The sequence below is a fragment of the Odocoileus virginianus genome, chromosome 5 (genome assembly GCF_023699985.2).
Source record: "Odocoileus virginianus isolate 20LAN1187 ecotype Illinois chromosome 5, Ovbor_1.2, whole genome shotgun sequence".
NCBI classification, from domain to species: Eukaryota; Metazoa; Chordata; class Mammalia; order Artiodactyla; family Cervidae; genus Odocoileus; species Odocoileus virginianus.
In genome coordinates, this window is record NC_069678.1 from 42,703,722 (window position 1) to 42,719,405 (window position 15,684).

A 15,684-nucleotide genomic window follows, 5' to 3' on the forward strand; every position below is an offset into this window, starting at 1 on the left:
TACTCCAATAAAAATTAATTTAAAAAATTTAAAAGGAATGAGTATAAGGATTTCTTAATGATTGTAGTAAAATAACAATAAAACTTAAAATATTAAAAAAAGAATCAGTGTCTCCACAAAGAGATATCATCCCATTGAGAATTCTCTCTATAAGTATCAGGGCATCGCATCAAGAGCAAGGATATGTCAAATTCTTGGGACCAGTTTAAACCATGAAAATATGCAGCAGTGGCAAAATCAAAAGCAGCAGTATTCTGTTCTTCATAATATGCATTATGTCTCTGCAACTGAAAGAAAAATTCAGACAGAAATCTTTGCTATAAGATCCAAACCGTTTTTCTTATAAGCTTACAGAAAGATTTTACAGAACAGTGATTAAGAGTATGGGCCCTGGATTCAGACTGTCTGGGTTCAGATTTTATCTTGTTAGTTATGTTACCTTGAGAAAATTACTTTACCTCAATGTGTTTCATTCTCTTCATCTGTAAGATGTTAATAATAATAGAATCTATTTTATCAGTTTTTTAAAAAGCATTACATAAACTAATATATGCAATGTGCTTAGAACGATGCCTGACAGATAGTAAATAAATGCTGCATGTGATAATGTATATGACAATATTCCACCCTGGAAATGTGGGAGTGGAGTGGCATGAATCACTGCTATTTTGCATGATCAGAACTAGAAAATATACTGTATAATACTACTGAATCTCCAACCCAAGCAGATTATCATATGTTGATTACCAAAGATAATGCTCTATTCAACAACTAAAATATATCTATCAGACCATTTGCTAATAATTGACCAATTTTGAAAAGGAGGAAAATTTTTGATAAACACTAACATAAAGAAGAAAATAAAGCACACCATGCTTTATTATACTGTGCCAGAAAATTATACTACAGAATTTAAATATGTCTTCTCTGAATACTGAAAAAAAAATTATTTATTTTGTCATTTAGCATTTAAAAAGATTTTTAATTGAAAGATTATTGTTTTACAGAATTTTGTGGTTTTCTGTCATACATCAACAAAAATGAGCCATGGGTACACTCATGTCCCCTCTCTCCTGATCCTCCCTCCCATCTCCCTCCTCATCCCAACCTTCAGCCTGTCACAGAGTCCCTGTTTGAGTGCCCTAAGTCATTCGGCAAATTCCCACAGGCTATTTTACATATGGTATTGTAAACTTCCATGTTACTCCCTCCCATATCTCTCCTTCTTCCTCCTCCCCTGCCCTCATGTCCATGGTCTGTTCTCTATGTCTGTTTCTCCACTGTTGCCCTGAAAATAAGTTCATTAGTACCATCTTTCTAGATTCCATATATATGTCAGTATACGATATTTATCTTTCTGACTTACTTCACTCTGTGTAATAGGCTCTAGGTTCATCCACCTAGTTAGAACTAACTCAAATGTGTTCCTTTTGATGGCTGAGTAAGTACTTCATTGTATATATATGTACCACAGCTTTTTTATCCATTCATCTGTCAATGGACATCTGGGTTGCTTCCATGTTCTAGCTGTTGTAAATAGTGCTGCAATGAACACTGGGGTATATGTGTCTTTTTCAATTTTGGTTTCCTCAGGGTATAAGCCTAGGAGTGGGACTGCTGGGTCATATGGTGGTTTTATTCCTAGCTTTTTAAGGAATCTCCATACTGTCTTCCATAGTGGCTGTTTCAGTTTACATTCCCACCAGACATGCAAGTGTTCCTTTTTCTTTGCATCCTCTCCAGCATTTATTGTTTGTAGACGTTTTGATGATGGCCATTCTGACTGGTTTGAGGTGGTATCTCATTGTAGTTTTGATTTGCATTTCTCTAATAATGAGTGATGTTGAGCATCTTTTCATGTGCTTGTTAGTTATCTGCAGGTCTTTGGAGAAATGTTTCTTCAGATCCCTTTCCCACTGCTTCATTGGGTTGTTTGCTTTTCTGGTATTGAGTTGCATGAGTTGCATTAAGTTGTATATTTTGGAAATTAATTGTCAGTTGTTTCCTTTCCTATTATTTTCTCCCATAATGAGGGTTGTCTTTTCACCTTGTTTGTAGTTTCCTTTGCTTTGCAAAAGCTTTTAAGTTTAATTAGGTCCCACTTGTTTATTTTTGTTTTTATTTCCATTACCCTAGAAGGTGGATCATAGAAGATCCTGCTTTGATTTATGTAATCGAGTGTTCTACCTGTGTTTTCCTCTAAGAGTTTTATAGTTTCTGGTCTCACCTGTAGGTCTTTAATCCATTTTGAGTTTATCTTTGTGTGTGGTGTTAGGTAGTGTTCTAATTTCATTCTTTTGCACATAGCTGTCCAGTTTTCCCAGCACCACATACTGAAGATGCTGTCTTTGCCTCATTGCCTATTCTTGTCTTCTTTGTCAAAAATAAGGTACCCAGAGGTGCGTGGGTTTATCTCTGGGTTCTCTATCTTTTTCCATTGGTCTATATATCTGTTTTTGTGCCAGTACCATACCGTCTTGATGACTATAGCTTTGTAGTATAGTCCAAAGTCAGGAAAGTTGATTCCTCCAGCTCCATTCTTCTTTCTCAAGACTGCTTTGGCTATTCGGGGTCTTTTGTGTTTCCATGTGAATTGTGAAATTTTTTTGTTCTAGTTCTGTGAAAAATGCCATTGGCAATTTGATAGGGATCACGCTGAATCTGTAGACTGCATTTGGTAGTATAGTCATTTTCACAATGATGATTCTTCCTACCTAGGAGCATGGAATATCTCTCCATCTGTTTATGCCATCTTTGATTTCTTTCATCAGTGTCTTGTACTTTTCTGTATACAGGTCTTTTGTCTCCTTAGGTAGGTTTATTCCTAGGTATTTTATTCTTTTTGTTGCAATGGTGAATGGATTGATTCCTTAATTTCTCTTTCTGATTTTTCATTGTTAGTATATAGGAATGCAAGTGATTTCTGTGCATTGCCCTTGTATCATGTGACTTTGCTGAATTCACTGATTAGTTCTAGTAATTTTCTGATAGTTTCTGTTGGGTTTCTATTTATAGTATCATGTCATCTGCAAACAGAGTTTTACTTCCTCTTTTCTGATATGGACTCCCTTTTCTTTCTTTTTCTTCTCTAATTGCTATAGCTAGGACTTCCAAAACTATGTTGAATAATAGTGGTGAGAGTGGACACCCTTGTCTTGTTTCTGATCTCAGAGGGAATGCTTTCAGTTTTTCACCATTGAGAATAAGGTTTGCTGTGGGCGTTTCATATATGGCCTTACTGTGTTGAGGTAGGTTCCTTCTATGCCCATTTTTTGAAGAGTTCTAATCATAAATGGATGCTGAATTTTGTCAAAGGCCTTTCCTGCATCTATTGAGATGATCATATGGTTTTTATCTTTCAACTTACTAATATGGTGTATCACCTTGATTGATTTGTGTATATTGAAGAATCCTTGCATCCCTGGAATAAACTTGACTTTATCATGGTGTATGAGCTTTTTAATGTGTCACTGAATTCTCCTTGCTAGAATTTTGTTGAGGATTTTTACGTCTATGTTCATCAGGGATATTGGCCTGCAGTTTTCTTTTTTTGTGCTGTCTTTGTCTGGTTTGGTATCACAGTGATGGTGGCCCCAAGGAATGAATTTGGAAGTGTTCCTTCCTCTGCAATTTTTTGGAAGAGTTTCAGAAAAATATGCACTAGCTCTTCTCTAAATGTTTGATAGAATTCCCCTGGGAAGCCATCTGGCCCTGGGCTTTTGTTTTTGGGAGATTTTTGATCACTGTTTTGATTTCAGTGTTTGTAACTGGGTTGTTCATAATTTCTATCTCCTTCCCAGTTCAGTCTTGGGAGGCTGACCTCTTCTAAGAATATGTCCATTTCCTCTAGATTATCCTCTAGGTTGTCTCATATTCTCTTATGGTCCATTGTATTTCTGTGTTTTCTGATGTAACCTCTCCTTTTTCTAATTTTCTAATTTTCAAAATTTCTAATTTTGTTGATTTGATCTTTCTCCTCTTTTTTTTTCTTGATGGATCTGGCTAGTGGTTTGTCAATTTTGTTTATCTTCTCAAAGAAACAGTTTTTTAGTTCTATTAATCTTTGCTATCTGTTAATCTTAGGTATTCATTTTTTTCCCATTTATTTCTGCTCTAATCTTTATAATTTCTTTCCTTTTGTTGATTTTGGGATTTTTTTGTTCTTCTTTTTCCAACTGCTTTAGATGTAGAGTTAGGTTGTCTATTTGATGCTTTTCTTGTTTCTTAATGAATTACTGTATCGCTATATACTTCCCTCTTAGAACTGCTTTTGCTGAATCCCATAAGTTTTGGGTCATTGTGTTTTCATTGTCATTTGTTTCTAGGAATCTTTTGATTTCCTTTCTTATATCTTCAGTAACTTTTAGTAATGTATCGTTTAATCTCCATGAGTTTGTATTTTTTGAAGTTTTTTTTTTTTTCATGTAGTTGATATCTAGTCTCATGGCATTGTGGTCAGAGAAGATACTTGATAAAATTTCAATTTTCTTAAATTTATTGAGGATTGATTTGTGGCCCAAGATGCGGTCTATCCTGGAGAATGCTCCATGTGCACTTCAGAAGAAAGTGTATTCTTCTGCATTTGGATGGAAAGTCCTGAAGATATCTATTAGGTCCATATGGTCTAATGTTTCATTTAAGGTTTCTGTTTCCTTATTGATTCTTTGTTTTGATGATCTGTCCAATGATGTAAGTGGGGTGTTAAAGTCCACTACTATTATTGTGTTACTGTTGATTTCCCCTCTTATGCCTGTTAGTGTTTGCCTTATGTATTGAGGTGCTCCTATGTTGGCTGCATAAATATTTACAATTGTTATGTCTTCTTCTTGGACTAACCCCTTGATCATTATGTAGTGTCCTTCTTTGTCTCTTATAATATTCTTTATTTTAAAGTCTGTTTTGTCTGAAATAAGGATTGTCACTTCTCTTGGTTTCCATTCACATGTAATCTTTTCTATCCTTTTACTTTCAGTCTGTACGTGTCTCTAGTTCTGAAGTGGGTCTCCAGTAGGCAGCATATATATATGGGTCTTGTTTTTGTATCCAGTCAGTCTATATCTTTGGTTGGTGCATTTAATCTGTTTACATTTAAGATAATTATTGATATATATATTACTATTGGCATTTTCTTGATTGTTTTGGGTTTGCTTTTGTAGTTCTTTCCTTTCTCTTGTGTTTACTGGCTATGTAAGTCCCTTTAGTAAATGTTGCAAGGCTGTTTGGCGGTGCTGAGTCTTCTTAACTTTTGCTTGTCTGCAAAGCTTTTGATTTCTCCATCAATTTTGAACGAGATCTTTGCCAGGTATAGTAATCTTGGTGGTAGATTTTTCTCTTTCAATACTTTAAATATAGCTTGCCATTCCCTTCTGGCCTGAAGAGTTTCTGCTGAAAGATCCACTGTTAATTGTATGGGTTTTCCCTTGTATGTTACTTGTTGCTTTTCCTTTGCTGCTTTTAATAATCTTTCTTTGCATTTAGCACTTTTTAAAATAAACTTCAAACGTTTTATTTTGTATTGGGATGCAGCCGACTTGAAACAAATTTAATTCTGAAAGAATACAGTACATGTGTGTCTGGGACAGAATTTAATACAAAAGTCTTAAAATGGTTATAACAGTTCTCTACATTTGTTCTGTAAAATATAAATATAATGATATGCACAAAGATTTAGCTACAAATATGTTTATCACAGCAGTTTTTTATAAAACAGCAAAAAATTAAAAAGTCTAGATGGCCAGTGATTGTTTAAATTGTGGTACATCCTTAAGACTGAATACAAAAAAGCCACTTGTACTATAGAACAAATCTCTATGATAAGGCAAAATGTTATGACATATTGTATCAAGAGATTCAAATTTGCAGTGGAAAGCTGTGTACCTGTGCAGTATTCGTGCCTGGAGAATCCCAGGGATGGGGGAGCCTGGTGGGCTGCCGTCTATGGGGTTGCACAGAGTTGGACATGACTGAAGTGACTTAGCAGATGCACAAAACAGATATACTCAGAACAAGGTTATCTTTTGGTGGGATTGCATGTGATTTTTTTACTTTGTTTTTTTCTAAAGTTTGCAAATTTTCTTCAATGAAGGCATAATATTTGTAATCAGATTAAAATGTTGTTAGGGAAAAAGTGTTTCTCAAACTTTAATGTGCATATGAATCAGCTGGGTAATCTTGTTAAAGTTCAGATTCTGACTCACTAGATCTAGACCTGGGCCTGATTTTTAACAGGCTCCTGGGTGATGCTAATGCTACTAGACTGGGATGAAACTTGAGCAAGACACTATATAACAGTATATACTCAGTCTTTCTTCTCTAACCATGTAGATTACAAAGATCACAATAGAACAAATTTTTAGAGAAAGCTTGTTACTGTACGACTGTAGTGATATTTAATGTTGGTCTAACAAACAATTCAACATTAACTAAGAAATATGCTGGCAATACAAAAACAAACAGAGAAAACAGGGGAGAGAGGTAACTTAAGGACTAATTTAATATAGTTTTAATACTATAAAATAAAGCATAACAGAAGTAAGTATAGATGTTATAGAACACAGGAAGAGATCATGAATTCTAAAAAGGATAAAGGTCAGAGGAACAGAATGCTTCAGTGATTTTGTTACAGAGATAGTACGTGAGCAGAGGCTTAAAGTAGGATATATCCCATCATTGGCAGTAGTAGGAAAAGGAAATTCCAGGTAGAAGAAACAACTTACATTGTTTTTATAATGGGATTCCATTGTCTATTTGTTATCATGTTCACATAGTGGCCAAAAGTATTAGCTCTGCATAGCTAATTATTAAGAGAAATGCAAAACTCGAAACCACACAAAGCTATCATCTCACACCTCACAGAATAGCTATCATCCAAAATGTACAAATAACAAATGTTGGAGAGGATGTGGAGAAAAGGAAAGTTTCGTAAACCGTAAACTGCAATGTAAATTGGTACAGCCACTAGGGGGAACAGTAATTACCATATGATCCAGCAATTACACTCTAGGGTATATATATCCAAAAAAATTTAAAAAATGAAAACAATAATTCAAAAAATACATGCACCCCAACCTTCAGAGCAGCACTATTTACAATAGCCAAGACATGTAAGCAACCCAAATGTCCATCAATAGACAATTGGAAGGTATGGTATATAGATGTATGTATATGTGTGTGTGAATGTGTATGTGTGTGTGTGTATATATATATGTATGTGTATGTGTGTATATAAATATATATATAAATATACACATACATAATACTCAGCTACTAAAAGTAATGAAATGCTGCCATTTTCAGTAATGTGGATGGCCTTAGAGAATATTATGCTTAGTGAAATCAGTTCAGTTCAGCTTAGTTCAGTCCCTCAGTCATGTCTGACTCTTTGCGACCCCATGAATCACAGCACACCAGGCCTCCCTGTCCACTACCAACTCCCAGAGTTTACCCAAACCTATGCCCATCGAGTCGGTGATGCCATCCAGCCATCTCATCCTCTGTTGTCCCCTTCTCCTCCTGCCCCCAATCCCTCCCAGCATCAGGGTCTTTTCCAATGAGTCAACTCTTCTCATGAGGTGGCCATAGTATTGGAGTTTCAGCTTAACCATCAGTCCTTCTAATGAACACCCAGAACTGATCTCCTTTAGGATGGACTGGTTGGATCTTCTTGCAGTCCAAGGGACTCAAGTGTCTTCTCCAACACTATGGTTCAAAGCATCAATTTTTTGGTGCTCAGCTTTCTTCACAGTCCAACTCTCATACCCATACATGACCACTGGAAAAACCGTAGCCTTGACCAGACGGACCTTTGTTGGCAAAGCAATGTCTCTGCTTTTTAATATGCTGTCTAGGTTGGTCTAACTCCTTCCAAGGAGTAAGCGTCTTTTAATTTCATGGCTGCAGTCATCATCCACAGTGATTTTGGAGCCCCATAAAATAAAGTCTGACACTGTTTCCACTGTCTCCCCATCTATTTCCCATGAGGTGATGGGACCAGACGCCATGATCTTAGTTTTCTGAATGTTAAGCTTTAAGCCAACTTTTTCACTCTTCTTTCACTTTCATTAAGAGGCTTTTTAGTTCCTCTTTGTTAGAGCAAGACAAATATGACTCACGGACAGAAACAGACTCACAGACATAGAAAAGCAATTCACAGACATTGAAAATAAACTTGTGGTTACCAAAGTGGAGAGGGAAAGGGTGAGGCACAAATTAAGGATATGAGATTAACATATGCAAATTATTATATATAAAGTACAGAAGCAACACAGATTTAATGTACAGCACAGGGAATTATACCGATTATCTTGATAATGCAATAGAATCTGCAAAGAGCTAAAGCAGTTATAATAGACCAGTTTAGGCAGTTTTAACTTTCCAAAGCTCATACAGTCTTTAAGGCAGTTTACTCCCATGCTTCAGTGCAGGGGTCCCCAACCTCCAGGATCTAATGCATGATGATCTGAGGTGGAGCTGATGTAATAATAATAGAAATAAAGTGCACAGTCAGTGTAATGCACTTCAATCATCCTTCCCCCAGTCTGTGGAAGAACTGTCTTCCCTGGTGCCCAAAAGGTTGGAGACCTCTGCTTCAGTGTACTATATCTGTATCTTGTAACTTCTAAGCTAAAAGACCTTCCACATTATCTTTTCATCTATGTTTTTCATTTTCAATATTCTACTGCTTCTTGGTAGTAATTAATTTTTTGAGGATTTGAAATATTATAGCCTGCAAACTAGGATATGGGAAAAATAAGATTGAGTTATTACCCTCAAAAAAAGAGGAGAAAGAGCAAACATACAGACAACATAATAGTCTACGCACAATGAAATAGTAGCTTAAAAATGTATAAGTAACTTTCTGTGGGAGTTTAGCACTAAAGAAGAAATTAGCATTAAGGAGAAGACAGAGACTTCCAAGTATATTGAAGAATGAATTCTGAGACTCAGAGGAGGAAAAGATGATTGCAGCCATGAAATTAAAAGACGCTTACTCCTTAGAAGGAAAATTATGACCAACCTGAACAGCATATTAAAAAGCAGAGACATTACCTTGCCAACAAAGGTCCATCTAGTCAGGCTATGGTTTTTCCAGTAGTCACATATGGATGTGAGAGTTGGACTATAAAGAAAGCTGAGCGCTGAAGAATTGATGCTTTTGAATTGTGGTGCTGGAGAAGACTCTTGAGAGTCCCTTGGACTGCAAATTAATCCAACCAGTTCATCCTAAAGGAGATCAGTCCTGAATGTTCATTGGAAGGACTGATGTTGAAGCTGAAACTCCAATACTTTGGCCACCTGATGCAAACAGCTGATTCATTTGAAAAGACCCTGATGCTGGGAAAGATTGAGGGCAGAAGGGGAAGGGGACGACAGAGCTTGAGATGGTTGGATGGCATCACCAACTCAACGGACATGAGTTTGGGTAAACTCTGGGAGTTGGTGATGGAAAGGGAGGCCTGGAGTGTTGCGGTTCATGGAGTCACAAAGAGTCGGACACGACTGAGTGACTGAACTGAACTGAATTGAACTTAGCTCTGATTCTATCTGAAAAAAAGTCCATATACAAAATTGCTCATTTGTTCAATACAGTATTTCAATCTAAACTTCACTAATATGGATTTGTATCTGCCAGAGAAATAACCCATCAATTCACAGGAAAGAATAGGTAAAGTATTTGATGGTATTCATCTATTCAGTGCTTAAACTGTTGCAATTAGACATTAAATATATAAAGTCCAACATTTAAAATGTGCAAAACTCCCATCAAGTTCAGCATTGTGTAACTCAACACACCATTTATGATCAAAGAAAGATTTAGAAGCTAACTATAACAAATTTTCTAGAAAGAAAACTCAATGGAATGTCAATATTCCCTTTAGTTCTGAGTCAGAATAGAAAGAATTCCTTCATGTTTTTGTTTTGAACTTCATGTACTTATATGTTCATGGAATCAGCTGTTAAATATTTATGTTATCAAACAGGAATTCCTGTTACTTTAGTAGTAAAAGATAAAATACATTTTAGGCACCTGGAAACCACTATATGGCCTTTATTTTGTGTTTCTTCTTAAATTTAATATCACTGAAGAATAAAGAAACTTGTATTAAATTTGTTACATTTCATATATGCTTAAATTGACCATTATAATCTTTACTCAATAGCTCAGAAATCTAGTTTTTTATAAAATTAAATGCCGTTTCTGTGCTCATCTTATTTCCTAAATAGCACTTTTGAAACAAGCATACTCAGCTTATCAGCAGGAGATATTACATTCCTTTTTCTTATCAAACAAGTCATGCAAGTAAACTGTTCTAAGTAGCACGAAGAATGCAGTCTGCATGAAAACTTCATACTGTCAAAGTTTCTTCCATAACTCACACTATAAATGAATACAAATTTGTGTTTCCACCACAAAAAATAAACCTTGGAATTTTGAAACAGAAGGATTCCTCTGTTTCTGTTGTATCCTTATTTTCTCCTCTACAATAAAACATTTCATAATAGGAAACCAGAACTCCATGCTTACCATAATCATCACTATATATATACAATTATTTTGTCTATGATATTCTGGGATATGAAAGAGAAAGTGAACGAATGCTTGATTAATGAACATTCAGTCACTCTTTAAGTATTTCTTATATCACATCTATTATTTGAATGGCTACAAAGTCAGTACTTAATTTCACTGTGCACTATGATCCTATTAATTTATTTTGTGACATCACAATAAAGGAAAGTGTTAACAGCATTTTATTTGCTTCTCCAAAAGAAATCATAGTTCCTGATATTACCTTCAACTGTTAGATTTTAAAATGTGTCTCAGAAAATGTTACAAGCCCCACAGACTTTTTTAAATGTTGAGGGTACAGCTCAAACACAACTTTTCATTATTAAAAGCCCATGCCATTCATTATTTGTGACACATATACTAAATACCCTCTATTGTAGAAATAGGGGTTAGTGTACTAATCCAATATTGTCCTCATTCCTCAATGAATGTTTAATTAAAAGATCCCTGAAATGCATAAAAATGATTTCCAAAAGGCCTTAGGAGACTGCAATTTAACAGAATAGGGCAAGTAGAATGAACAGCAAACTTTTGTTGCTTGGTAAATTTTAATAACGTACTCCTATTTCAATATTTAACAGTTCATTACCTTGAAGATATTTGCAATTTCTCATCAACTTGCTACATAGTAAGGATTAATTATAAATAATCAAAACCTCTAGAAGGAAAAGGAAATGTACAAATACACGTTTTTTACTTTCTCCCTAATATAACTTATAGGTAAAAAAAATTCTGATGTGATTAAAAAAAATTCAAATAAGCTTCTGTGGAACTATGAAGCTACTATATAAACAAAGGTGTCAATTCTACAAGCCATTCTTGTTCTGTTGTTGCTGTTTGAGCTGAGTTTTCCTTCTTAACTGCTATGGAGTATATAAACAGAGGCAAAACCTAGTGCTGTTTGGTGATCAAACACACTAAAAAGTACCAAGAGTAATTCTATTGTTCCTTTAATCAGAGTGACAAAAATACTTTGAGGAAGGTCCAAGGTGAGATGTGGAATGGCAGCACTGGTATTGTTTACAAGTGAAATGTATCCTTTAAAAATTGCATGTCACAAAAAAATCATTATGTATCACCATTTCAGCCAAGCTCAAGTCGAAACATTTTACCATGTCTGGAAAGAATGTGATGCGTGCATAAGTAAGTACCACCCCACTATAAGAAAGCTTCTGATACTTTAAATGTTTTAAATGTTTAAGATTTCACACAGAATAATCATAGTATGCTTTCATATTATAAATCCTGCTTGTTAAACTAAGATAACTTCTACACATGCATTTAAAAATAAAATATGGCAAACATAATAAAAATTTAATTATAAATTCAAGAGTTCTTTTACCCCTTTTGAATTTTAAGGCTTATAAATGTATGACATTTAAAAAAATAAACTGATTACCTCTCTTAAATGTAGGCATTTCACTTTTACATAAAAACAAAAAAATAAAAACAAAACCATAATACACACTAGAAATTAAGAATCTTGTGGAAAATTTCCCCACTGCTGATACTCAGTTTAACTGACTGTATTTCAAACAAAACCATGAGCTATGTGATTCAGCTCAATTTATAATCAAGTTTTTGTGGATTTTTTTCAACTTTACCTTGCAAAATATGTTTGTGCAAATTACAAAAAAGACAACAACAACAAAATACCTCCATAGTTCTCTGATTCTAAAACTGCAATTAGTATTTTATCTTCTAGTTACAATGTATCATCAAAAAACAAAAACAAAACTTACTTGATTTGTCCCATAAGGCAGTATGTTCAGAGAAATGAAGGCTGTCATTTTCCAGAGTTGTTTTCTGATCATGTGCAGTACCTTTGGAGTGTCTATGAAATAATCGGCTCGCAAAACCTTCCAATTTCTGAAGAGCAGTAGTACCTGTATACTGGTTACAGGGTACTTCTCTATAAGCGGCCATTCATGTGTATTTACACTTAACTTATAGTAACTGAAAATATTTCCAGAAGGAGCTCAACAACTACTTACACAGAAGCTAAGAGCTATGCATGTGTCAAACTTCCTGTTTGCAGGGTATTCAAACCACTACTGCTGTTCTGTTTCCTGTTAATATAAAACAGCACATTACTGAGCCTTGCTTAGCAAAACTGTTCAACTAGAGATGAAGATTTTAAAGACTTGCAATATCATCCTTAAAAGGTCTATGTTTTGAGTGTTTTAATACTAATACACAGGTTAATGAGAACATTAATTATAAAGCTTTAAATATAAATAATAAGCTGAAAAAATTTTTAAAAAGGAAAACGATTTACACATGCATTACAACCCTATACGAATAACTGAAGGTCAAACCACTCTCCAAATGTAATAAGTTTAAAAGGTTGTGTTCTTTTTTTCCCAGCAAAGCAGCTAATATAGACTAGGATAGACTTTATAGATCCTTATAAACAGTTAACTTTTCATTGAAAACCTGTATGGAACAGATATTACAAAACACTTAAAAAACAAACATAACTTTTAATGAAAAAAATGTGAACTATAATTTAAAAAAACTCAACATTGCTAATTCACTGACTTAAATCTAATACATACAGAAACTACAAAAACTTAGTATTGCTTACCAAACATAATTTGCTGACAAGTGCACATCTGCAGTACATTTTAAAACATTCTATAATTTGAAAAAATATTAAGATTTAAAGTATATAAAATCAGCCACAGTGAGAGGTTTCAGTTGAAAGGAAAAAAATCATTCTAGCTGACTGAAATATATTAATTTTTAGACTTGACACTGAGGGTTGCTGCTTACCTGATCTCTGATTTAGGGATCTCACTTTGAAACAGCAACTTTAGTTAAAAGTAAACTGTCCATATGCACAAAAAAGTAACCTGTGACATTTAAAAATGATTCTGGGTACTTGCCTTGTGACACTTTTATTAAAGGATGATAAGGAGGGAGGAAGGAGAGAAAGGAAAGAAAGATCTTTTAAAAAAATCTAATGAGAGATGGGAGGGAGATTCAAGAGGAAGGGGATATGTGTATACCTATGGCTGATTCATGTCGAGGTTTGACAGAAAACAACAAAATTCTGTAAAGCAATTATCCTTCAATTAAAAAAAATAAATTATAAAAAAGTAATCTATCAAAAAAATCTTATGATTTCCTGCCTACTGCTTAACAAACAAAATAAATAGAAACAATAATGACAAGCAGAATAAAAAGGAATAATAATATTTAATCAAATTAGGATACCACACACACACACACACACACACACACACACACAAAGGAAACATTGACCAATTCGTTTTGCCAAATACGAGCTTATTTGTGTACATTTTATTTTGTGCAATAAAATTAGTATCAAGCTAAACAAACAGGCAACAGTATCTACAAGACAAAACTTCTTAAACTGCAGCCTTTTGAGAAATGTGTGTATATAATAATAGATAACTTCTTTATTAACAACAGACTTTACACAAAACACACCCTCAGCAGGTGTCTCCAGTGTTTAATAAACACCTATAGAGCATGAGCTGGTTTTTTACAGGCGTAAAGTGGATAAAATTCCTGAATCTTTCACTTGCTTTCTTGGGATAAATTCTATTCATCCTCAAGGCTCAGCAAAAGTGCCACCTCTTCATGGAAAGTTTCCCACAAATTTCCTGGAAAAATAAACTGCTCTCTCTGCTATTTCCAATAATCTTGGAATTTTATTTTTAAAATTTGTTTACAAATTTATCTCTCAAATTGTGCAATGCACATATTACATAATAAATATACATATAAAAGTATTCATTCATTTTTAATAAGTTAAAGGTCTAAGTAAAATCAAACACTTGAAAATATTTTATTTATGATAGGATCATATTTGTAAATTATCCAACCACCACCTAGTTGCTCATATATAGAGACAACAGCAATGGAAGTAATGTCATTTAACTTTCTATTTAATCTGTTACAAAATTTTATTTATTCTTTGAGTTTCATTTTTATTAGTGCAATTGTGGATTTCTAAAATAACTTATTTTCCCTGCTTCCAGCCACTCCTTGCAATCACTCATCTCTGACATATGAACCTCCCCAAAATATTACATTCACAGTATTCCCTTGCCAAAAGTACAAGCTAATTCTAACATTTCAGCCCAAAATACTTGTTTTTAACACAACATGTCTAGCTAGACTTATATCCAACATTGCTGGAGTTCCCCACAAATATTCCAGATTTGTAAATATAACACTCAGGTTAGTTTACTTAAAGCAATGTATAAACTTTATAACAAAATTACCATAGGAAGGAGGGGGAGGAGGTGGAGGAAGCAAAGAAGGGAGTAATCTTCAACACTTTAAAATTTATCCTTTTTCTTTAGTAAAACTCTTTTTTATCTGTTACAAAGTCCTTATAGAAAGTAAAATCTTTAGTGCCTACAGCAGTATTTCTATATATGGTAATGTGAATAGGAAGCTGTTGTTATATAAGTACTTAGGCAATTTGATTCTTACTACAAAGAACTCTACTGTCATCTACTGCTAGAAAGAAATAACTACAGCTTTAACTAAAACTGAATTTCTTCATAATTCAAATTAATCTTAAGTATTTTGCTTGTTACCCTGACTGATAGTATTTTCATAACCTGAATTTGTGCTAAGATGTCTAGCCATGTACCCAAACTTGCTATAACAACATATCTTATATTCTATTAACAGTTTAAATAATGTATGATAATAAATTATACCAGGGCTTCCCTGGTAGCTCAGATGGTAAAGAATCTGCCTGCACTGCAGGAGACCTGGGTTTGATCCCTGGGTCGGGAAGATCTCCTGGAGAAGAGAATGGCAAACCACTCCAGCATTCTCGCCTGGAGAATCCCATGGACAGACCATGGGGTCACAAAGAGTCTGACAAGACTAAGCGACTAACACTTTCACTTTCACTATGATAATAAAACTAGAGAGTAATCAACCTAGAAGTTATAAAATCTTTATTATTCATTCTGCATTAATTCTAAAATTCATAATAATTTTCAGAGTTGAATCTCTGATTGCCATATCACAAAATATTGCTTTATTTCTGATGTTTAATAATAGTAATGATGATAGCTTACATTTCCAAAAACATTTTACAACATATAAAATGGTTTCCACTG

General features: G+C 34.2%; 1 protein-coding gene across 4 annotated transcripts in view; it reads right to left on the reverse strand.

The window, feature by feature from the left end:
• PRKACB (protein kinase cAMP-activated catalytic subunit beta) overlaps nt 1-15,684 on the reverse strand; it is a 152,377-nt gene that overhangs the window by 75,419 nt on the left and 61,274 nt on the right. The window contains exon 1 of one of the 4 annotated variants that reach the window (XM_020891272.2): nt 12,313-12,588. The exons of the other annotated variants lie outside the window; for them this stretch is intronic. Within the exon in view, the coding sequence (XP_020746931.1) occupies nt 12,313-12,496 (184 nt within the window). The 5' untranslated portion in view covers nt 12,497-12,588. Of the gene's footprint in view, nt 1-12,312; nt 12,589-15,684 lie in introns of those variants that run through there. 4 annotated transcript variants of the gene reach the window in all.